The 20,994-nt window shown below is 66.7% G+C and overlaps 2 protein-coding genes across 2 annotated transcripts in view; one reads left to right on the top strand and one right to left on the bottom strand.

Annotated features, from left to right (window-relative positions):
- Positions 1 to 3,627: 3,627 nt before the first annotated feature.
- Positions 3,628 to 10,360, bottom strand: LOC133042891 (collagen alpha-2(I) chain-like). The gene is made up of 10 exons (XM_061123907.1): positions 10,354 to 10,360; positions 9,960 to 10,067; positions 9,640 to 9,730; positions 9,040 to 9,239; positions 8,198 to 8,309; positions 7,762 to 7,982; positions 6,703 to 6,933; positions 4,989 to 5,057; positions 4,558 to 4,897; positions 3,628 to 4,516 (listed from the first exon to the last, which is right to left on the bottom strand). Exons 1-10 carry the CDS (start codon positions 10,358 to 10,360, stop codon positions 3,628 to 3,630), a joined length of 2,268 nt encoding a protein of 755 aa, XP_060979890.1.
- Positions 10,361 to 14,143: 3,783 nt separating this feature from the next.
- ADGRB1 (adhesion G protein-coupled receptor B1) overlaps positions 14,144 to 20,994 on the top strand; it is a 62,395-nt gene continuing 55,544 nt past the window's right edge. Inside the window, exon 1 of the mRNA XM_061123094.1 lies at positions 14,144 to 14,918. Coding sequence (XP_060979077.1) covers positions 14,144 to 14,918 — 775 coding nt within the window. The remainder of the gene's footprint in view (positions 14,919 to 20,994) is intronic.

The raw sequence follows: 20,994 nt of genomic DNA, 5'->3' as shown, positions 1-20,994 counted from the left end.
AGGACCCTGAAGTAATCTCCCTGAGGTCCTTTCTCCAAGATGCTGTGTTTCATTTTAGGGAGGCCCCCTATGGGTATCTGGCCAAAGGTCTCAAAAGAAGGGGGGACTATGGTCACTTTAAGATGAGAGATGAAGCAGCTAAAGGGGCGTCTCTCCCAGTTTATGGAAAAACAAAACCTGCATATGGGACTGGGATGTTCCCACTGTCACCAAGTCAAAGGAGGATGCATGGAGGATATGAATGCGGACGAAACCACTGAGGACAGCCCCTCAGGGTAAGCGGTGCTTCTAACCCTGGGGGCTCTTTTCTCAAGCCCCTCCCTCAGCACCTCTCAGAACAGAGCCCCCTGAGGAAAGACTGGACAAACCCAACCTGAGCCGTTCAAGCTGGGCCTTCCCATGTCCGCCAACCTCTGAGGCTCACTGATGTGGTCCAGGGTCTGTGCTTCGGCTTCTGTCTTCTGCCCTCACCCCCATCTCCCGTCCAACCCGCCCACCCTGCTTCTGCACCTAGCCACCCACCGTCCTTGCAACTGCACGGCCCAGCCATCTCTTCAGCCCTCCACTCAGGTGCCATCCACCCAGTTATGCCCCCACCTAGTCTGCCCATCTTCTTCCACCTGGTTCCTGCACCCATACACCCACCCTCCATCCCTCCATCCACCACGCCGCCCATCTCTCTAGGCATCTGTCCTTCCACCCATCCCCTCCCGCACCTCCTCGACCGAAGCCCACTTACCTCATCCGCCCTTCCACCCAGCCTGTCCTCTCTGGCACCTCTGCGCCCTGTCGGGGCACAACCCCGTACAACTTCCTTCCCTCCATCCATCTGCCCTGCCTGTCCATCCACCCACCCGTCCACTCGCCCAGTCGGCCCGCGGCAGCCACTCCTCGGTTCCCGGGAGAGGCAGAGAGCTGAGACCCAACTCCTGGTGTTGCTGCTGCACGGGGCTGGCGCCGGGCTTCCCCCGGTGCGCGCGTGTGCGCGTTTATCCTCCCCCCCCCCGCCCCGCCCCCCTCTCCCCTCCCCCACACCCCGCCCCCCGCTCGCGCTCCCCTCTCGTGTGTGATCTGGAAGCTCTAGAAAGCCTGATGTAATCCGTAATGCAGTCTCTGGCTCCCGATTCGGGATCCAGTTTCAGAGCGAGAGATTGGGGAGCGCCGGCAGCCCGGTGGGGGAAGGAGCCCGCCTCTCTCCTCCTCCTTCTCGCCGTCCTCGGCCTCCTCCTCCCCCTCCCCGCGCCGCCCCGCCCCCGGCTCGGCTCGGCTCGCCCCCCCCTCAGGAAGGGGAAAAAAGGCGAGAGGAGCGGGCCAGGAGAGAGGAGCCGAGCGGCGGCGGCGGCGGCCGGAGAGGGAGCGGCGGGCGCGGCGTTGGCGGCGGCCCCGGCGGAACGAGCGTGGAGTCGGCGAGCCGGGAGCACAGGCGGCCGCGCCGCGTACTGGCCGGGCCCGGGCCCGCGCGCCCCGCATCCTCCGCAGCCCGGGCATCCGGACCTCCCGGGCGTCCGGGGGGCGCCGGCAGGCGGGGGGAGGGGAGGGGACCTGCGCGCGCCGGCGAGTGCGCTTCCCGGGGGCGTCCCGGCTAGGCCTGGAGCGGGCCGGGGGCGGCGGCGGCAGGAGGAGCCCCCGCTCCGGTCGGGCGCCCGTCTTCGCCGCCGGCGACGCGGGGCGCTCCTGGGGATTTGCAACTCGCCCGATCAAGTCTTCGCCAGCGGGGCCGCTGCTGCCGGGGAAGGTAAGGAAGGCTCTGGCGGGGGGCTGGGGACTGGGGGCGCGGCGAGAGGGGGTGCAGCGAGGGTGGGAGGGGGTCGGGGTCGGGGCGGACGCCCGGACTTCCTAACTTCGCCGTTTGGGGCTTCGTAGCTCCGAGGTTGGCCCTCCGAGCTCGGACCCCCCCCCCCCGCCCCCGCCCCCTGCCTCCTCCGGCCGCGGCGACGGAATCTGGCAGGTCTCCGCGCGCCCGCACCGGGCGGGTTGAGGAGGGGGCGACCTGGACGTAGGAGAGGCTCCTCGGCGCTGCTCGGCTCCCCCGAGTCCACACACCCGCAGCCTGGCCGGGGTGGCAGGCCGGGCTGAGGAAGACAGCCCTCCCCGTCACATGCACAGAGCCAGGGCCGGCTGGGGAAGGCGTTCCCCTTATGTCCGCGACCCACACGGGCGCTGGCAGGGGTCTCGGGAACCCCAGAGGTGCCCCGCAGCCACACACTGACCCAGGTGGGTTCAGGAGAGACACCCCGGTGTGTCCCCCTTCCCCTCATCACACCTAGAGTCCCTAAACCCCTGTAGGGGCCCGAGATGTCCTCCCCACACGCCCAGGCTCTCCCTCACAGCCTCCGGTAGACGCGGCACCGGCGGTGGACACTCCCTGGAGGTGCTCTTTCCCCCAGATGGTCAGAGGGCTACCCTAGCACTGTCCGGCCCCCTACACACACACACAGACACACACACGAATGCCTTGATTCGTTCCATTCTGATCTTTTCCACTCGCTCGGACAGGCCGCGCGGATAAGCGGATCCGAACTTTGGGTCGGCCCTGCGCCCTCTCCGCGGGAAGCGGCGAGGCCGGGCGCCGGGCACTCCTCGGTCCCCATTCCCAGCGGGCCGAGGCCGCCGGCCTTCGTCGGCCGCCGCGCAGCTGCCTCGAGGAACTAGCCTGGCCCCCGCTCCCTCCCGGGCAGGTTGGGGCTCTGGGCCCGGCCGGCCGCCCTCTCCCGCTAGTCCCCGCGGCCCCCTGGGCAGGGCACAGCGCGCCTCGGGCCTGCTTCGGGAGGGCACGGCGGAGCTGAAAGTCGCCGCGAAGCTTGGTGGCCGGGAAGGCTTGTCAGAGGATGCGGCTCTGAGCCCGGGGACCGCTGCCGGGTGCGGCGGCTCCCGCTGGGTCACTTCCTAGGCAGCTCAGAGGGAGCGCCCGTTCCGGCACCCCGACCCTGGCCCGCTGGGCACCTTACCCTCCCCACTTTTATTTTCGCCTTCCAAGTTTCTTGGCGTTCAGGGAGCCAGGATGGAGCCGGACGAGTCCTAACCCACCCCTGCTTCAGCGCCCTTTCCCTCCGCGCGCTCCCGTCACGTCCCTTTCATTCCCCGGGGTCAGGGCCGAGAATTCCTTAGCAGCAACTCCCGAGGAGTTGAAATGTGTGCAGGTGTGTGGGTGGGCAGGGGGCGCGCAACCCCCGCCCTAGGCAGCCAATTGGCAAACGTATTGGGAAGGGGGCTGGGAGATCTGCGCTCCCAACCCACCCTAGGGACCTAAGGGGACCCCCAGCGCCTTCCCCCACAGACACAAACACACGCCCCCTCCGAGCAGCGGCCGCGCGGGCGGGGTTGGGGGCGAACGGGAGGCCGGGGTCTCTTTTCATATCCGGAGGTGGAATACCGTGTATTTGGGGTCTGAGGAGGCGGCCATGGCATCTCCTAGAGCCTGCAGCTTTCTATTCCTTGGCGACCCCCGCCGCCGCCGAGGCAGCAAGGGAGGTCGAGGGAGGGAGTCTCCCTCGCCCCCGCAGGCGGCCGCGAAACTCTGCGTCCGGACGCCCGGGTGCCGCCGGGTCCGGCTTTGAGGACCCCAGCAAGGTCAAGAAGACGAAGGAGGGGGTGGGGGCTCCCGGGCGCGCCCCCGCTCGCGCAGTGTCAGGGCCGCTCAAGGGGTGGGGGCCGCCAGCCGATCAGCCCGGACCGCCCGCCGCCGGCGCCGCGTCCCCGGAGGCGGACGTTGCGCGCGTTCCGGGATCCCGGAGCGCTCAGCCCCGCGCCCTTCCTCCCGGCTCGCTCGCTCTTGTTCGGCGCTGCTTTCAGACTTGTTGCGCCTGGATCTGGGGGGCGGGGGGCCGGCCTGGGAGTTCCGGAACCCGGGCAGCGGGAGGCCGAGAGCGAGGCCGGCGGGAATGCGCCAAGGCGGCGCGCGGCTCCGCCGGCGGGCGCGGCGCGGAGGCTCGAGCGCGGAGTTTGCCGCCTCCGATCCCGGGGAAGGGCGCTTGTCCCCGCCGCGCTCCCGCGCGGGGGCGGGAAAGGGGATTCGCCCCCCTCGGCATCACGTCGCTCTGCTCCAGACCCAGGGCCGGGAGGGGACGCAGCCAAGTTGGGGGGCCCTGCCTCGCCCGCAGGCTCCGGCCCCTCTCCGGCCTCGGTGGCCGCGTCCGTGAAATGGGGGCGAGGGGGAGGCTCTGGGGGCCCTTCCGGCCCAGGCCCTCGGCGCTCTCCCGGACATCCGATGCTCTGGGCCCGCAGCGTGCTGGGCCCGCAGCGTCCCGGCCGGCCGGGTCCGGAGGCAGCTGAGCGCCTGCGGACGCGCGGCCTCGGGGCCGGGCAGGAGGCGGCCTCGGCGGGTCCGGACGAGCCGCAGGGCGCGGGCAACCTCCCTCGGCATTCTCGCCCCCTGGCCGGCCCACCTGGCCCGGGCCCGCCTCCGGAGCGGGTCCTGGGGGCGAGTCCGCCCCCCGGGGACGCCTCCAGCTCCGGCCAGGGCGGCGGGCGCGAGGCTGCGGTGGTGGCGGCGGCGACGGAGGGCGGCGCGCTGCCCCTAGCGGCCGAGAGAGGGCGCCCGCGCCACCGGCCGCCTGCCCGCCCCTTCCGTCTTGTCCGCGGCCCGGGCGCCCGCCCCATTCCCGCAGCCCGGCCGCCCCCGCCTCTCGGCTGGCCGTAGGCTCCCTCGTCAGGGCCCGAGCGCAGTCAGCCGCCTCCCCGCACTCGCCGTGCCCGCGTGCCCGGTACACGGGCGTGAGGAGCGCGTTTGGGTACCTGTGTGCCACGCTTGCACGTGCGTGTCCGGCCGGCAGGTTGGCGGCTTGTGTGGGCAGGCACGCAGACTGCCACACGTGTGTGCGTGCGCGGAGCAGATCTGTGTCAATGCGCGCCCGGGATGGCAGGATTGACTCTAACCACGTTTTACTTCTGATGGGTCCTTTGGTGGTGTGCAAGCGGTGGCCCCCTCAAGCCCTAAACCCGGAGCGCTGGTTAGCTTCGTGCATCCCGGCTGACCCACTCTGTCTTACTGTCCTCTGGAACTCTCTGGCCCCCAGCCTGCGTGGCTGTGGCCGTGCTACCGGTCAGAGCTGCGATTTCTGGGTAGACACATGGCCCGCATACCCTTGTGTATAGCCTGCACACACGTAGTGAAAGTACAGGTGCCCACGTGGACACATGTGCACTGGGAGTGCAGCCTGAGCAAGGGAGATGGCGTGCCCCACCATGTGAAGGCGAGTGGGAATAAGGGAGGAAAGAGACCCTGCTCAGCTCAGCGAATGGGCTCTGGGGTAGAAGGAGGCCAGAGGTGGGGGTCTCCGAGAGACCTCTATGGGGAATGGCAGCTAAACCAGGAGAAGAGGGGTGGGAGTGGTGAGGATGGTCTTGCACGGAAGCAGCCATGCAAAGGCCCTGTGGCAGGTGTGAGGCGTAGGCAGCTCGTGTGCAGGAGCTGGAGAGGAGATGAACAGCAGGACCGGGGCTCCAGAGGGAAGGAGGCCAGAACCCAGAGCCCTGTAGGCCTTGGACTGTGTCTTGGGAGTCGTGGGGACTACGGCGGGGGGGGGGGGGGGGGGGGTGGTCCTAGACCGAGGTGGTGACCTGCCCCAATGGCCAAAGAGATGTTAGGTGCTCCTGGGGACAGCCCCCGCCCACAAGCACGCTGGACTCCAGGCTCCTCTTGTCATCCCGACACCACCCAAGACCCCCGTCAGAGTGTACCACAAACAGACCCACAACACAGCACAGAGTATGAGTGTGCACTGCCCTGGAAGCTGGGCCCCGTGGTGGATATTCATGTCTGGGGCTGTGGCATTGCTCCAAGGATACCGTGCAGAGGGTGCTGGGGGAACCCTTCTCCCCGCCCTTCGTTGTTGGGAAAGCAAGGCCCAAGAGGGGAAGAGCTTCCCGCTGATTCCCAGCCTGGCCCTCAGAGGCAGAGCACTGAGGCACGAGCCCTCCTCTGCAGGGCGAGACGCAGCGGGAGACCCAGGACCCTTGGCTGTGGCTGCACGTAAACCCCTGGGTTCGGACCCCTTTCTGCCTGAGCATCTGGAGCCTTCCCTGCACCCAGTGTCCCCCTGGCTCACAGAGTCGCGGGAACCAGGGCTCCTTCCTGCCTGCAGCCACCATCCCCTCCCCTTTTTCTTATTAATTCATTTCTACTTGGGCTTCCCAGGGGACACTAGTGGTAAAGAACCTGCCTGCCAGTTCAGGAGACATCAGAGATGTGGGTTCGATCCCTGGGTTGGGGAGATCCCCTGGAGGAGGTCATGGCAACCCACTCCAGTATTCTTATCTGGAGCATCCCCTGGATAGAGGAGCCTGGAGCACTGCTACCCATGAGGTTGCAGTGAGACACGACTGAGTGACTTTGTATGCACGCACCTGAAAGGTGACAAGCAATGGGAGCACCCCCAAAGGGCTAGAGCACAGAGGGAGTCTCCTTACCTTGACCCCAGGTCCTCCTGTTAACATGTCCCTGCCATCCTTCCAGAATGTTCTGTGCCTTTACAAGCATAATCGTGTGTGTCCTGTAAGTGCTTTAGACAAATGGAATCCGTCTGCATGCGGCAGGGGACCCTGGCTCACCCCTCGACCATCTCATCCTCAACCCTCACTCCCACTGTTGCCCCCACACCTCCCCCCGCTCATCTCCCCATCCCCCGCAGCACTCCCACCCTTGCCTCTGACTCTTCAGTGTGTCCCTGCCTGTGGGGTCTGTGGGCATCCTCCAGGGCTCACTTGGGGGGGCGGGTACGGACTGGTCCCTGCTGAGTGACTGGGTGGCTGCGGGACCAGAGAGGCCTCCAGGGCAGGCGGTTTCCAGGGCCTCAGAGGCTGCGATGGATGGTGAGATGAGGGCCAGGTGGCCCCCATCCCCCACGTGGTGGCTGGTTTTGGGGGTGCTGATTCTCAGCTGAGACACGGCTGAGGGGTCCCTGAGGTGGGAGGACAGGCGGAGGACCTGAGCAGCTGGCAGGCAGGGGCCTCGGAGCTCCATGCGTGGGCCAGATGGCCTGGCCAAGTCACTGGGGGGCAGGGGGTGATGGTGGGGGGCCCGCCCCCTGGAGCCTGTGTCCCTGGCCGGCGGAGCCTCCCTGCGGAGTTTAGACAGGCAGTGTAGGCGCTGCCCTGGGCAGTCAGAGCTGCCAGCCCTCTTGTCCAGGTGGATGCAAGTGAGGTCAGCACATAGATAGCGCTGTCCCTGCCCCCAGCCCAAGACCTGACCCTCCGGGTCCCACCAGTCCCTGTGTATCCCCTGCAAGGGCACGTGTCCCTCCGGCTCGGCCCAGCCCTGGTCTCCGGGTCAGCCTCCTCCCCGGGGCTCGCCCTGGGCCACAGGTTGGCCTGTTCTCTCTGCCCACCCAGCCCTAGCTCTCAGGGTGCAGCTGGTGGTGGCGCTGGGCCCGGCCCAGACTCTGTCACCCTCCCTCCCCTCAGCCCTCCTGGAGATGGGGGAGAAGGTGCCCGTGGGTGTCGGGAGCCTTGGTATCTCTGAACACCAAGTGCTCAGGGCCCTCTCGGGACGGGCTGTCCTGATGCAGCCGCTGGTGCCATTGGGTGGGTCAGGGGGCGTCGGGAGCCCAGAGACCTGGGCTCCCTGAAGCGTGTCCGGGCTAAGCACCCCTTCCACTGTTCTTGCCCCTCCCACCACCCCATGCTGTCGGGGACACCCTGACACCCCTGGGACACCCTCGGGACCTCCGCGTCATCAGCCCGGCCACAAGGGCCCTTCCTGACTGCCTCTTCTGATCTTGCCGCCATCCCCACCCCCTCCCTGTGTGACCTTGGACCGCTGACCTTGGATGAGCCCCTCTTGCTGGGAACCCCAGGAAGAGACCCTGGCGTGGGGCTTGGGCAGGGCATCACCCATGACCAGCAGCTGAGTGGGCGAGGACGCTGTGTCTCCCTCGGGGAGCACGGGCTTCCTCTCGGTGCCAAGCAGGGGGTCGCAGAGAGGAGAGGCAGGGGCGTAGGTTGCAGCCAGAATATCGGGAACCTCCCCTCCTCGGGAGAGCTCCCTGCCCCCGAGGGACGCCCAGCTGAAGGGGCTGACGCTCACTGTCCCCGCCCGGGACTCCGCAGAGTGTGTCTGTGCGACACAAGGGCACTGTGTGTGCATGCGTGTGTGTGCCCGGGTCGCAGGACGTGGTGGGAGCTCGCGAGGGCGCGTCTGTTCTCGGGAGGGCCGGCAGGCTCAGGTAACGCTTTCCAGGGCCGCCACCTTGCCCATGACCTGAAGGCCCGGTGTGTCTGCCCGGTGGGGGATGGGGGTGGGGCAGCGCTGCTCAGAGCTGGTGGGTGTGAGCACAGGTCCCGAGCGCCGGAGCGCGGGGTGTCTTCAAGGCCTGCAAGTGGCTTGGGGCAACAGGCACTTGGGAAAGAGAGGCATGATGAGGTTGCGGGTCTGAACGGGGCGGCCTGGAGCGGAGCCAGCCCAGGACAAGGCTTCTCTCTCCACCCCCAGCACTGGACCTTCCGGCCGGGCCGCCTTTCTCTTTCCTCCGGGGCGGCTCTGCCTGGCTTCTGGCCAGGTTCCCCTGGCGGCCCCGGTGCCCAGGCTGGCGGGCAGGGAAGGGAGCCTCGCCGCTGGCAGCCCAGACCCTCCCCGGCGCCCCCCACCCCTGGACCTGGGGACCCTCCCCCGTTCTGCTTCCCTTCTCTGCTGGGAGGACAACATGGCCGGGCCCCCTCGGGGCAGGCCTGGGATGCCCCACAAGTTGGTTGGCCCGGGGTGCTCAGGGACCTGGCTGGCCCCACGTGGGCTGGGGGTGGGGGCAGGTGGTGGTCGCGGGGCTGGGGGCCAGGCTCTCCTAGCAGACCACCCCTGGCTCTGCTCGTAAATGGAGGCCTGCCCGGGCTCCTGGCCCCTCCCTGTGGCCCCATGCCCCCGAGACGGCTCGGGCAGGCTGTCCGGGGTCAATGACTGGGGTCACCCAGCGGTGCTGCCTGTGCCTCTGGGAAACTAGCTGCCTGACCTGCCACAGCCCAGGAGGGACCTGTGGGGGCCCTGGGGGCCCCACGGGAGGGGGTGGGGTGGTCAGGCGCCCTTAGGTGGCCTCTCACAGTCCTGCCCACCGCCAGCCCGCGGACCGCCGTCCGTCCCGCGGATGCCCACCCGCCCCTCCCCCAGGGCAGCCTTCTCCCCAGGGCAGGACACAGGCGGGCACTGTTCAGGGGGCCGGCCGGGACAACAGAGCGCCTTTTGTGGCTGGTGTCTGGGGATGCCATTGGTGGCCTGGGGTGGGTGGGGAGGGGACGGCAGGGCCGGGTCGGGCCTGTGTGTTGGGCCGGGAGGGGAGCGGGGGGCCCAGGGATGGAGGTGCGGCTGGAGAATCCCGGATCCCGGCGGGCTGGCACAGAGCCGATGCCCCTGTGGGCAGGGAACCTGGGGCACCCCCAGCTTCTGATTGTGGGTGGGGGCTGGACAGACCACCTGGGCGCGGATGCATCTGAGACATGGTGGGAGGTGGGTGGGGCACCCCTCAGTGAATTGGTGACCCCCCAGCTGTGACGTGAGGCTGACACTGTTCCTGCCTCGCGGGGATCCCCTGAGACCCGAGACCCGGCCTGGGGTGCGGTCAGCCCTCTCTCATCACCGTGACTCCAGCTTCTCCTTCCTCATCTGGCATGGCTGGCTCTCTGGGATCCCCCATCCCTCACCAGAGGCTGCCCTACAGGCTCCGAGAGGCCATGCGGTAGGCTTGGGGCAGAGGCTGGCCAAAGTGCTGGGGCCCAGCGCTCGGCAGGCTTCCTGGCTGCAGGCAGGCTGGGGAGGCAGGGATCTGAGGGGGCTCCGGTGCCCATCGATCACTGGAACCCAGGACGGGCAGTGCACGCTGGACGCCGCAGTGACCCCGGTCGGGATATGTGAACCCACGGACCAGACAGAGGCCTGCAGCCTCAGGCAAACAGCCACCCGTGAGGACTTCTGAGAGGAGGGACTGGTGACCACGCTGGAGCCCGGCCTGGAGGCCAGGTGCCTCTTCCACCCTCACCTTTGGTCCGTGGGCTTGTGGAGTCTGACCCCCAGGGGAGGCCCGGTCTCTGGGTGTGGCTGAGGACAGGGAGCACGGGCCGGCTCAGATGAGCTACCGCGCAGTCACCTGCAGGGAGGGGTGTGGAGTCACCCTCCCTGGCCCAGCCTTCCTCCGAGGCCCTGCCCTGGGCTCCTCAGGGCTCCCCCTCTAGGCTGGCCCCTCCCCGGTCACTGACCCGCACATCCCATAACACACACTGAGCCCTCCTCCTGCCGTCAGCCTCGTGCAAGCGTGCTACAGGTGCCCACGTGTGCAGACGCCTTGCAGACACACGTGTGTGCACACAGAACACACACATGCACACACAGATACTCGCACGCATCTGTTTCCCCAGCTCAGCGAGGGTCCCCACCGCCCATCGCCCACTTGCTCAAGCTGGGGGTTTGGTCATCTCTGAGGCCCTGTCTGTCCTCTGACCACCCCCCGCCCATCTCTTCCCATCTCTCTGTGCCTGCACCCCCACCCCATCAGAGGAACCCCCCAGTGAAGATCAGGGGCTGCCCCCCGTTGATCCCAGGACCCTGCCTGGCATCGCCCCTTGGGGACACTACCCGAGAGTGCTGGGGGGTCAGGGGCTCCCTCGCGGGCCCCACCCCCTCTCAGCTGTGATATTCCAGCCTGGGATGGGTTTGACTGGTCGGCCTCCACCCTGACACTGGTGTGCCCTGGCCTGAGCGGCCTCTGAGCCGTTTATCCAAGGCCTTGTTAGATCATCTCAGGCAGGCAGTTAACAGGGGCCGGGGGACCCCCGCTGTTGGAAAGCACATGTGGGCCTGTCAGGGGTTGGGCAGAGGGTGGGGTCTGGGCAGGTAGGTGAGTGGCCGCTGGTGGGCTCAGGGGCCGTCCATGCTGGCGGCCTGGGCCTCCTGCCCAGCTCTGCCCCGAGTCCAGCCAAAAGAGGCCGGGCCAGGCCACTCTGAGGCTCGGGCTCAGAGCTGGGATCACCTTCTGGCCAGCAGAGCCATCCCCAAGGCCCAGGGCATGGAGCCCTCGAGTTCTGGAGGACGCCTGGCCCTCTGGTGGCGCCGGCAACCCCTGCTGTGGAATCCTGTGTGAAAACCCCACGGGGGGCTCTACCAGGCCATCTTCTAGCCCCCCAGGAGCCTCTTGAAGATTCACACTGGAGCCTCAGTCTTGGGGGCGCCCTGACCTGCCCCCTTTGGCACCTCCCACACCCCCAGGGTGCAGGCCAGAGGGCGCCCTCCTCCCCTGCCCGCCTGGCCCAGGGCCGCTCCCTCCTGTGGCCCCAGCACCTGCCCCACTTGCTTCCTGCCCCCGGGCCGGCTTCTCATGTTGCCACGCTTCTGGGGGGCAGTTCTGAATAGGGCCCTGCCCTGTTTGTGACCCTCACTGCTCCTCTTGCCCGCTGTACAGGGCACAGAGGTGGCCTCGCTCCCTGGACACGCTGACTGGAGCCGAGTGAGCCAGTCTGGATGAGGGCCGGCCGGCTCCCACGGGCCCCTGGACAGGCAGGGTTAGGGCGGTCTGCCTGAGCCGGGGCAGTGCCTGGCCTCTCAGGGGGCAGGGGCTTTGTCCCGCAGACCCGGGCCCAACCCTGGCTCAGGCATCCAGCACCCGCAGGCCCTCACCCAGGTGGCTCCTCTGTGGCCCCCACATGCCCCTCTGCACAGAGGTCCTCCAGGTTGTGGACACAGAGAGTCTGGCAGAGGAGGTCCTCCCTTGCATCCCGCCACGCGGGGCTAGGCTGACGCCCAGTACAGGCCTGTGAGGCCACGAGGAAGGGCAGGCAGCTGTGCCTGCCAGCCCCTCACCCCCAGAGCTGCAGGCCGAGCATCTGCTCCAGGCTGCATCCACTTTCCAGACGGGAGGGCTGGGAGTGGGCTACCAGGAGCAGGGATGGGGCAGGGGGAGGGAGGGCAGAGCCCAGGCAGGCCCCTCTGGGGACAGGCATGCGGTTTTGGGGTGGCCTCGACCCTGGGTCCAGGGGGATGGGACAGGCTGAGCTGGCTGTTGAGTGGTGGGATCCGGGAGCTGTTGGAGGAGGCACCAGACTATGATGATGGTCTCCGCGGGGCTCTGCTGACATCCACCAGGGACTCTCCCAGGCATCAGAGCGGGTCTGTCCCAGGGCTGGGACCCCAGCTGGGGGGCTGGCGGCCGCGTTAGTTCCCAGCCTAGGGCCAAGGGAGGGGGTGCTGCCGCTGGAGTGGGGGCCCAGGTGAGGTCTCAAATCCCACAGCCACCCTGCAGGCAACCTCCCCGCTCTGGGATTGGCCGTAGCACCCTGGCCCCAGCCTCAAGCCCCAAACATGGGCTACGGGGCTCTGCGGTGCTGCGCCCATGGCTGGCCCAGGATGGCCTGGAGGTGTGGCAGGACCAGCGGCTTCCTGGAGGCAGGGGCCAAGGGCAAGTTCTGCCCAGTTCTGCCCAGAGGGCCGGCACAAAGAGTTTGCAAGTTCCCTCCCCAGTGTTTGCCACTAAAGAGCCCCCAAGGGCCATCCCTGGTGATCTGGAGCCCCTCCCTTCCTTCCCCACTGAGGTCCCCTCCTGCCCCATCTCTGGGTAAATCCGCAGGTCCAGTGCTTCCTTTATGCTGGGAGAGTGAGGCTGCAGCCCCACGGTACAGATGGGGAAACTGAGGCCGGGAGGTTAGGGGCGTGGCTGCATCCACACAGCCTGAGGGGGCGGCCCACGCCCGGCCACCCTGCCCTGCCTGCACGGCCTGTAGGAAAGGGCACCAGGAGCGGACTGCAGAGCGGTGGCCGACCTTGTGCAGCCCGCCAGCTAGGCCCGGCAGCATGAAGCGGCACGTCCCTGTGCACAGGCGGCCGGTGTACGCGCACTCAGCAGAGTGGAGGGGCCGCCCTGGGCCAGGGGGCTTGAGGGTCTGCTGCGGCTCCTCCCGCGCCCACCCGCCCAGCTGCCATGGGGGGTGACCCCCAGCAGGGACTTTGGGGAGGTGAGGTTTGCAGGCAAAAGGAGCTTTCCAGGGTCCAGGTGCAGGCGGTCAGGAGGGGCGGTGCTGGCCTCTGAGCCCAGGCTCTGCTGCGTCCCCGCTGACCTGTGGTGTCCCGCCCCCACCCCCCAGCGGTAAGTGGGTGGCACACGGCCAGGCCCACTCCTCCACAGGGCAGGGGACCCCAGGGCCAGGAGTTTGGAGGCAGCCTGGGGGTTCAAGTGTGGGTACCCTTGCCCCCTCACTGTGACCCCATCTGAGCCTCGGTTTCCTCATGTGACATGGAGGAGGACAGCGCCCGCCTGACTGGGGGCAGGCAGGGGTCAGCATGGGCCAAGGCCTGGTCCCCGGGGGCTGCAGGTGACTCCAGGGAGCGGGAGAGGGCGGCTCCCTGGCAGGAACGCAGGCAGGAGGCTGGGCGGTATGTGCCAGGCACAGGGCGGGTGGATGACGGTCAAAGCTAGACCGGGTCGGACCCCACGCTCGTCCACCACAGAGCCAGTCACTCCTGCAGACGTGGGGACTCCGCACCCGCCCGGGCAAGGCTCAGAGAGACAGGGCTGCAGGAGGCTGGGGGCGACCTCTGTCCTCTGCCCTCCGCCCTGCTTCTCCTCTGGCTGGGTTGTTTGCAGATCCCTCCCTGAAAGGTGCGGGGGAGGGGTGTGGTCTGAGAGGCCCTGAGGCCCCCGTGGCTGTGATGGGGCCAGTGGGCAGGCCCGGAGCCCCCGGAGCCTCTCCAGGCTGCCCAGCCAGACGGGCACAGCCAAGGCCCCTGGGCCGGCGGTCCTGGCCGGGGCTGCCCGCCGCTGCCCACCCAGGCTTGCTTGGGGAGGAAGTGACCGCCCCTGGCTCTCTGCCCCTGCAGGTGGACACACGGCAGGTGGGCAGAGCAGGTGCCTGAGCGCCGGGCCAGGGCCCGCGCTGGAGGCTCGGAGCCCAGGGTTGGCACTGGCCTCAGTGTGCCCTCTCCAGGGGCTCAACCCTGCCCTCTGCTGTTTCTCTTCCAGCTGCTGCTTGAGGCCACAGGCGGGTGCCAGGCTGCTGGACCATAGGAGCCGCCACTGCTCCCCCGGTGCCCAGAAGCCGCCTCTGCCCCCCCGCCCAGAGCCCCGGCCCCCCAGCCCAGCCCAGCCCAGCCCCGCTCGCCGCTGGACCCTGGCATGTCCAGGCCTGGCCCGCGCCTGCCTGCCCAGCCCGCGGAACCCCAGTGGCCCCGCGAGCTAGGATGAGGGGCCAGGCCGCCGCCCCGGGTGCCCTCTGGATTCTTGGGTCACTGCTGCTGCTGCTGCTGGGGCGCCAGGCGGGCACGGCCGCAGGCACGGCCGCGGGGCCTGGGGCCGAGCCCTGCGCCACGCTGGTGCAGGGCAAGTTCTTCGGCTACTTCTCGGCGGCCGCGGTGTTCCCGGCCAACGCCTCGCGCTGCTCCTGGACCCTGCGCAACCCAGACCCGCGCCGCTATACGCTCTACATGAAGGTAGCCAAGGCGCCCACCTGCAGCGGCCCCGCCCGCGTCCGCACCTACCAGTTCGACTCCTTCCTGGAGTCCACACGCACCTACCTGGGTGTGGAGAGCTTCGACGAGGTGCTGCGGCTCTGCGACCCCTCAGCGCCCCTGGCCTTCCTGCAGGCCAGCAAGCAGTTTCTGCAGATGCAGCGCCTGCGGCCCCCCCAGGACAACACCCTGGGGCCCCGGGACGGGCCCTCCGGGCCCAGCGACGACTTCTCCGTGGAGTATTTGGTGGTGGGCAACCGCAACCCCAGCCGGGCTGCCTGCCAGATGCTATGCCGCTGGCTGGATGCCTGTCTGGCCGGCAGCCGCAGCTCACACCCGTGCGGCATCATGCAGACCCCCTGCGCCTGCCTGGGCGGGGACACCGGCGACCCTGCCTCCGGCTCCCTGGCCCCCCGTGGGGACGTCTGCCTGAGGGACGGCGTGGCTGGTGGCCCTGAGAACTGCCTCACCAGCCTGACCCAGGACCGGGGTGGGGCCGGCACTCCAGGTGAGTGAGCAGCAAGGCGTCCGCGCGTGAGACAGTGCAGGGGGCGGGGCCGTGGGGGGTGCTGCCAGTCACCTGGAAGTCAGGGGTCACTTGGTCCTGGGGGACAGTGTTTGGAATTCTGGGAGAGGTGCAGGTGAGCCCTGTGGGGGTCAGAGTCAGGGCAGGGCAGAGGTGAGGTGGGCATGTGCTCGACCAGTCCCACCTTCTTAGCAGCTCGGGGTCCTTGGTGAGACAGGCAGCAGCACAGGGCAGGGGTGGTACCATCAGGGGGCGGGATGCGGAGCGGAGCTCCACGGGGGCGGGGCAGGAGGCAGACCCTGCATACGCATGGAGGGTTGCCCCCCGTGGGACCCCAGGGCGAGGGTGACGGGACAGCTCGTCACCATCTGTGCCGGTGGAGACACCAGTGTGCCAGGCACTCGGGAGCCAGGCTGGGCTGGGCGTGCGTGCGGGTGGGTCCCCGTGGGGCCAGGTGGCATGGCCAGGGCTCTGGCCTCTCCCAAGCCAGTGAGACTGATGGACTCCTGAGAAAAATGTCTTTCAAGGTGTAAGAGCAGCTTAAACCCATGGGGGTTTCAAAGGGCACCCGCTTTCCTGGAACACGGCCCTATTCATGGCCCCTGGGCCGTGGAGCCCAGAGTAGAAACCTCCGTGAAGCAGGGCGCGTAGCTGGAGAGGAGGAGAAGGAGGGGGCAGGCAGAGCCCCCGGGGGTGGGGGCGCGGCGTCCAGGAAGCTGTCGGGAAAATCCCGCCTTCCATCAGTTGGGTCAGGGTCCCCAGCTTTGGGGTGCAGGGCTGATCTTCGGGCTGGATCTTCAGCGCTGTGACCTTGGCACGGGCAGCCCCCGCAGTGTGGTGGTGAGAGTGGTCCTCTGGGTGGGGAGGAGGAGAACGGAGCAGAGAGGGGGCGGCAGCTGGTTTGGGAGGCCGGTGGGTGCAGGAGGGCCAGGCGGGGTGGTGGCCTGGCCGCACGCATCGCTTAGCCGCTCCCCAGTGGTTACCTGCCCCCTGAACCTCAGTGTCCTCACCGGCAAGGTGTTGACTGCTTTGAGGGACTGTCCAGTCCCCTCAGGCCTGATGGCCCTGGAGCTTGGCCCACACTGGAGGCCACAGCACAAGAGCTGACCTCTGCCAGCATCCCGGGGCAGTGACCGTGCCAGGGAGATAACCTGGTCTATCTGGAGCCGCACAGAGCTTGCGGGACAAGGTCAAGGAGGCAGGGCTGCTGTGATGAGCAGCGAGCTTGCAGGGCTCAACGTTGGTGCTGGAGGGAGCAGGCCCAGGTGTGCATTTGGGTGCAAAGGTGGCCAGGTCCCCTGGACAGGGTTTGCCTCTTCTCTTGAGAACTGAAGGGCCATGGAGGCTTTAAGCAGAAGGGGCACAGGGCTGGGGCTGTCAGTGTGGCGACTGGCACAGAGCAAAAATCCGGGAGGGAGCTGATGCTGGCCTGGCCAGGAGGAAGGGGGAGCATCTGGGGGATGGGGTGTGCAGCTGATGGACTTGCTGATGCCAAGGATGTGGGCGTGGAGGAAGGAGATTGATCGCTGGACCATGCCCAGGTGTCTGGCCGGGCGTGAGGACCTCAGCTGAGGTGGGGAAGTGGCGGGGAGGAAGATCCGGAGTTCAGAGTGGGACCCGACTATGAGAGGCCCATAGGCCATCCAGCGGGAATGTCACTTGAGAGGGACCATGGGGTCAGGTTCAAGTTAATCCCAGCCTGCCCTGCACTTGCTGTGTCCCCAGGCCAATCCCCTCAGGCTCCGTGTCTTTAAAATGGAGAGAGTAAAACATCATCTTTCCTTGGTTGTCATGAAGAATGAGAACTGGGGTGAAAGTGTTTCTAAGCAAAAGCAACATCAGTGATGAAATGTCAATATCTATGTTTATTATTAGGTAGGGGATCTGGAGGGCTTGGCAGGCAGAGACAGATTAGAGGGGGAGGAGGGCTATGTGGGGACTCCTGACTCGAGCAGAGATTCTGAGAGGGAGGTGGGCAGGTGTGTGTGTGTGCACACACGTGTGTACTTGCTTGCACCCATACATGTGTGTACATGTGTGTAGTGTGTTATGTGAGCATATGTGCAGTGTTATGTAAGCATGTGTGTTCAGTGTGTTATGCAAACACACGTGTGTTCATGCATCCATGTGTACGTGTGTGTGTGCACGTGTGTAGGACGTGTACGTGTGTGCTCACACAGGCGCTTCCAGTGTGTGTGTGTGCACACATTCACACATGGACATGTGAGTGTTTGCATGTGTGCATGGCTGGCATGTATACGTGTGCATGCCGGTGTACAGAGCATCAGATATCTGTGGGCGTTGTGTTTGTGCTTGCGTGTGTGTGAGCATGTACACGTGTGCACTGGTATGTACTCGAATTCACTGCTTGTGTGTGTGTGTGTGTGTAGGCTGGCCCTGTGCAAGTGTTGACAAAACTCAAGTCAAGGCTCTGGGGCAGGGCTGGCTGCCCCATGGAAGACCGTTTGGAGGGCATGCGGGCTGGGGCTGCCACCGGGAAATGAGGAGCTCGACTCTGAGGGGCCGGGCGGCGGGAACAGGAGGTGGTCACCCCCACCCAGGGGCAGCACGGACCCCGTGCGCATGCCCTGGACTCAGAAGGCCCTGATGCTTCTGAGACCTTGGGAGTAAACGTGGGGTCAGCAGTGGCCGCAGCATCTTAACCAGCTCCCTCTTCCCAGACGCCCAGGTGGCTCCCAGCGAGAACCGCCTCCCGGCCCGGGGCCTCTGGCTGGGGTGCTCCCTGGCCTGGAACACTCTCCCCACGTGCCCCTCCCTCAGGGGCTGCCCAGATGGCACATGTCGGCAGCCCCAGGCCCACTGTCCCCTCACACTCTCTCCCTCTCTTCCAACACGGAATCGCCCGTGAACACCAGAGAATGTCCCGTGTCCTTACTCTGTCCCTGCCAGGATGCCCCCAGCACGGGGCAGGGGAGTTGGGCCTGCTCGCTGACGAAGCCCCGTGATGGCCCAGCCCCTGGCGGCAGCAGGCCTTGGATGAATGCGTGTTGAGTGGACGGAGGCACAGAGGTGTCCAGGCCACGGGTAGGCTCACACAGTTTGAAACGGGGAGACCCGGAGCAGAGTAGCTCTTGGCCACCTGGGGCTTCTCCCGCAAGAGCGCAGCTGAGAGGGTGTGTGTGTGTGTGTGTGTGTGTGTGTGTGTGTGTGTGTAGGGGTGAGCTGGCCCACGGACCAGAGAGATCTAGCAGTCATTCAGAAGACACACAGCTGAGCTGGACCCCGTATCGTGCTGCGGAGCCTGTGCCCCGGAGCCACGCCCCCACACCGAGCAGTGGAGGCTGGGTCAGGCGTGTCCTCTGTCCCGGCTCGAGGGGGCCATGCAACGCCCAGAGCGAGCAGGCGGCCCAGGCCAGCCTGTGGCCCACTTTCAGCCCTGCCCCCGCCCGGCCTGTCCAAACGCCGCATGGCCATGCCACGCGTCCAACTGGCCAGCCTTCCTTGGGCCAGAGCACCACTCCCTGCCCCCGGCCGGCCGCCCCTCTGCACAGCCCGCCTGCTCCCACCCCCTTCAGAGTCTCTGCGTTTTTCTGCCTCTGGTGAGATGGGGCCATTTCTCTCAAGGGTTGCTTTAAATATTCATGTTTTAATTAAAGAATTTTATTGCAGAAGCGACATGTAAGATAATGAAAAAGCGGCATCCTGGGGGCTGGGGGCCAGTGTGTGCGTGTGTGTGTGTGTGTGTGTCCCTGTGCATATGTGTGTGCCCCTGTGTGTTCATGACCCTGTATGTGCACATGTGTGCCTCCCCCAAGTGCCTGCATGGGTGGGGTGGGGCTGGGCTGGAGCCTGAGTGTGTGACATCCCCGGTGCGTGCAAGGCGGGGATGCTGGGCCTAGGGGCCATGACCTACCCTGGGCTGAGTGCCCCGGTGCCTCCAGGCCTGTCCACTCTCAGCTGGGGCGCCCCTGCCCTGACACCCCATGGGCTTTGAAGTAATTCCCACCGTAAATGCCGCACAGCTACCCTTTCTAGGGGCTGCAGTGTGTGGAGAGAGGCAGGGCTCTGATGGGAGGAGGTGCTCCAGGGGGAAGGGGGTGTCTCTGGAGTTTAGGGGTAATCAGGAATGTGTTGGGGGGACAGGGGGACAGGAGCAGGAAGGTTAGGCCTCCCTGCCAGGATGGTTTTCATCCCAGCCCGGTGAGGTGTTCTTTCGCTCAAGGGCCAACTTAGAAAACCTGGAAAACAAGGTTTCCGGCTCCAGGCAGACAACCTCCAGGCATTGTAGGCGGACGTAGGAGGACGTGACCCCGTGGAGACCAGAGGAGCACATAGGGGGCCGCCCAGAGCGGGGTGCCCACACCACCCTGCGGCTGTGGCCCTGCGGGGGTCTCGCTGCCCCCCAGAGCGGGGAAGGGCTGAGTTGTGTAGCCGAGGCTCCAGGAGGAGAAGAGACCTGCCCAGGTCATCCAGCATTGAAGCGCAAAGCCAGGCAGGACCCGGGCCTTCGCCAGGGCTTGTAACAGGCACCCTTAGGACAGGGGGTGCCTGCTGGACTAACCCTGCAGATGGGGTCCATCACTGACTTGCCGAGTCTCAGCTTCCTTCTGTAAAATGGGGACGGGACAGTACCTGCCTGTAGGGTCTGGAACCTCTGTCGTGCATGGAGGAACTCTCCTTGTCCTCCTCCTCTGTCAAGTGGCCTGTGGGCAGTGGCTGCGGTTCTCAGCCCCGTCCTGAGATCCCACAGCGCCTCCTGCAGCTGAGCGGCTTGCTGGCCTCTAGGGCCCTGACAGTGGAAGCCGCAGGCCTTAGTGAAGGATGCACCACGTCTGGACTGGTGGAGCCAGAGCGGGGCTGTGGTTTCGGTGGGGGCGGAGCTGTCCATCCCCTGGGGCCTTCATTTGCACATCCATGCAAGGGGCTCAGAGGAGGAACCTGCGTGCCGCAGGACAGGCCTTGACTCTGGGAGCTCGGTCCTCACAGGGGCTGGACTGCGCTGTGGTTGCGTAGGGACCCCAGCCTGACAGTCAGGGGCGGGGCGGGAACAGGCGGTGCTGCCTGACATGCTGGACTGGGGAGACCTCTGCTGGACGAGATGGGAAGTGCAGACTGCCTCCTCCAAAGGGGACCCGGGAGGCAGGGAGGCCCAGCAGGAAGACAGCCTCCCTGGGTGCCCCGCCCCAGCCCACTGGGGCGCAGGGACCCCGGGACCGGGGTGACCATAGCCTCCAGACTGGGGCGCCGGGGTGGGAAGGAGGCCTGGAGCCCCCTCGCCGTGTGTCCGCTCTCCTGGGTGGCCAAGGCTGCCTGGCGGCCATTAATTGGCTCTATTCATCCCTTAATGAGATGGAAATGAGGCTTCCAGACAGAGGGGGCATTGAGCCTGGGAAGAATGGCGGCTTCTTTCCGGGCCTGGAGGGGCAGCCCACCCCCCCAACCTTGCCCACTCTTCTGCTGCCCCCTCAAAGCCCACCCAGCCCAAGAGCCCCGTGGCCACCCAGGAAAGGGTGGCCTGAGCCCCTCCGTGCTCAGCCCTGCGGGCCCCAGGACACCTGCCTGGGTGATTCTCTGGTCTTGGATGCGCTTGCCTGACAAACATTTATCAGGTGTCAACCACGTGTGACGACACACGGTAAAAATGATAACAAAGACCGCAGCTGCCGTTAGCCGAGCGTGCATCAGCGGCCAGGCTTGGTATGCGACAGGGATCCTGTGTCGAGGATCAGAAGTCAGTCTGTGATGAGGATCAAGGCCGTGTGTGATCAGGACCGGGAATCAGCATATGAGCAGGGTCAGGGCTGGGCCCGGGGGGGCAGTCTGTCCTCTGAGCCAGTGGACCCCCTGCCTGTCCTCTCCTGATATGACCCTTCCCTCCTTCCCCTCCCCCCCGCCACGTCCCCGCCACCTGGGTCACCAAGGTAACCAGCCCTGAAATAGTGGGTGTTTTGGCAGCTGAGGCCTAACCTGAGTCTATCCTGAAAGACGGAGCTCTGCAGCAGTTGCCATGGGAACCAAGTGGCATCCTCCGATTAGCCTGGCTTGGACACCCTCTCTCTCCCGCCCACTGCCAGGTTCCACGTCACTCAGGCTTCCA

This window comes from Dama dama, chromosome 21 (genome assembly GCF_033118175.1).
Source record: "Dama dama isolate Ldn47 chromosome 21, ASM3311817v1, whole genome shotgun sequence".
NCBI classification, from domain to species: domain Eukaryota; kingdom Metazoa; phylum Chordata; class Mammalia; order Artiodactyla; family Cervidae; genus Dama; species Dama dama.
Note: the sequence above shows the minus strand (reverse complement) of the source record. Positions and strands in the feature narration are given on the sequence as shown.

Bases quoted from the DNA above. Each gene is read 5' to 3' on its own strand.
- LOC133042891 (XM_061123907.1), bottom strand. The intron at 6,934-7,761 runs GTCAGCGGTCCA...CCTGCCTGCCAG, and splicing joins GCAAGAGGGGCTCATCCAAG to CTGCTCAGGTCCTCCGCCTG. The intron at 5,058-6,702 runs GTGAGCCCTGGA...GTGTCTACCCAG, and splicing joins GTCCGTACCCGCCCCCCCAA to AAATCGCAGCTCTGACCGGT.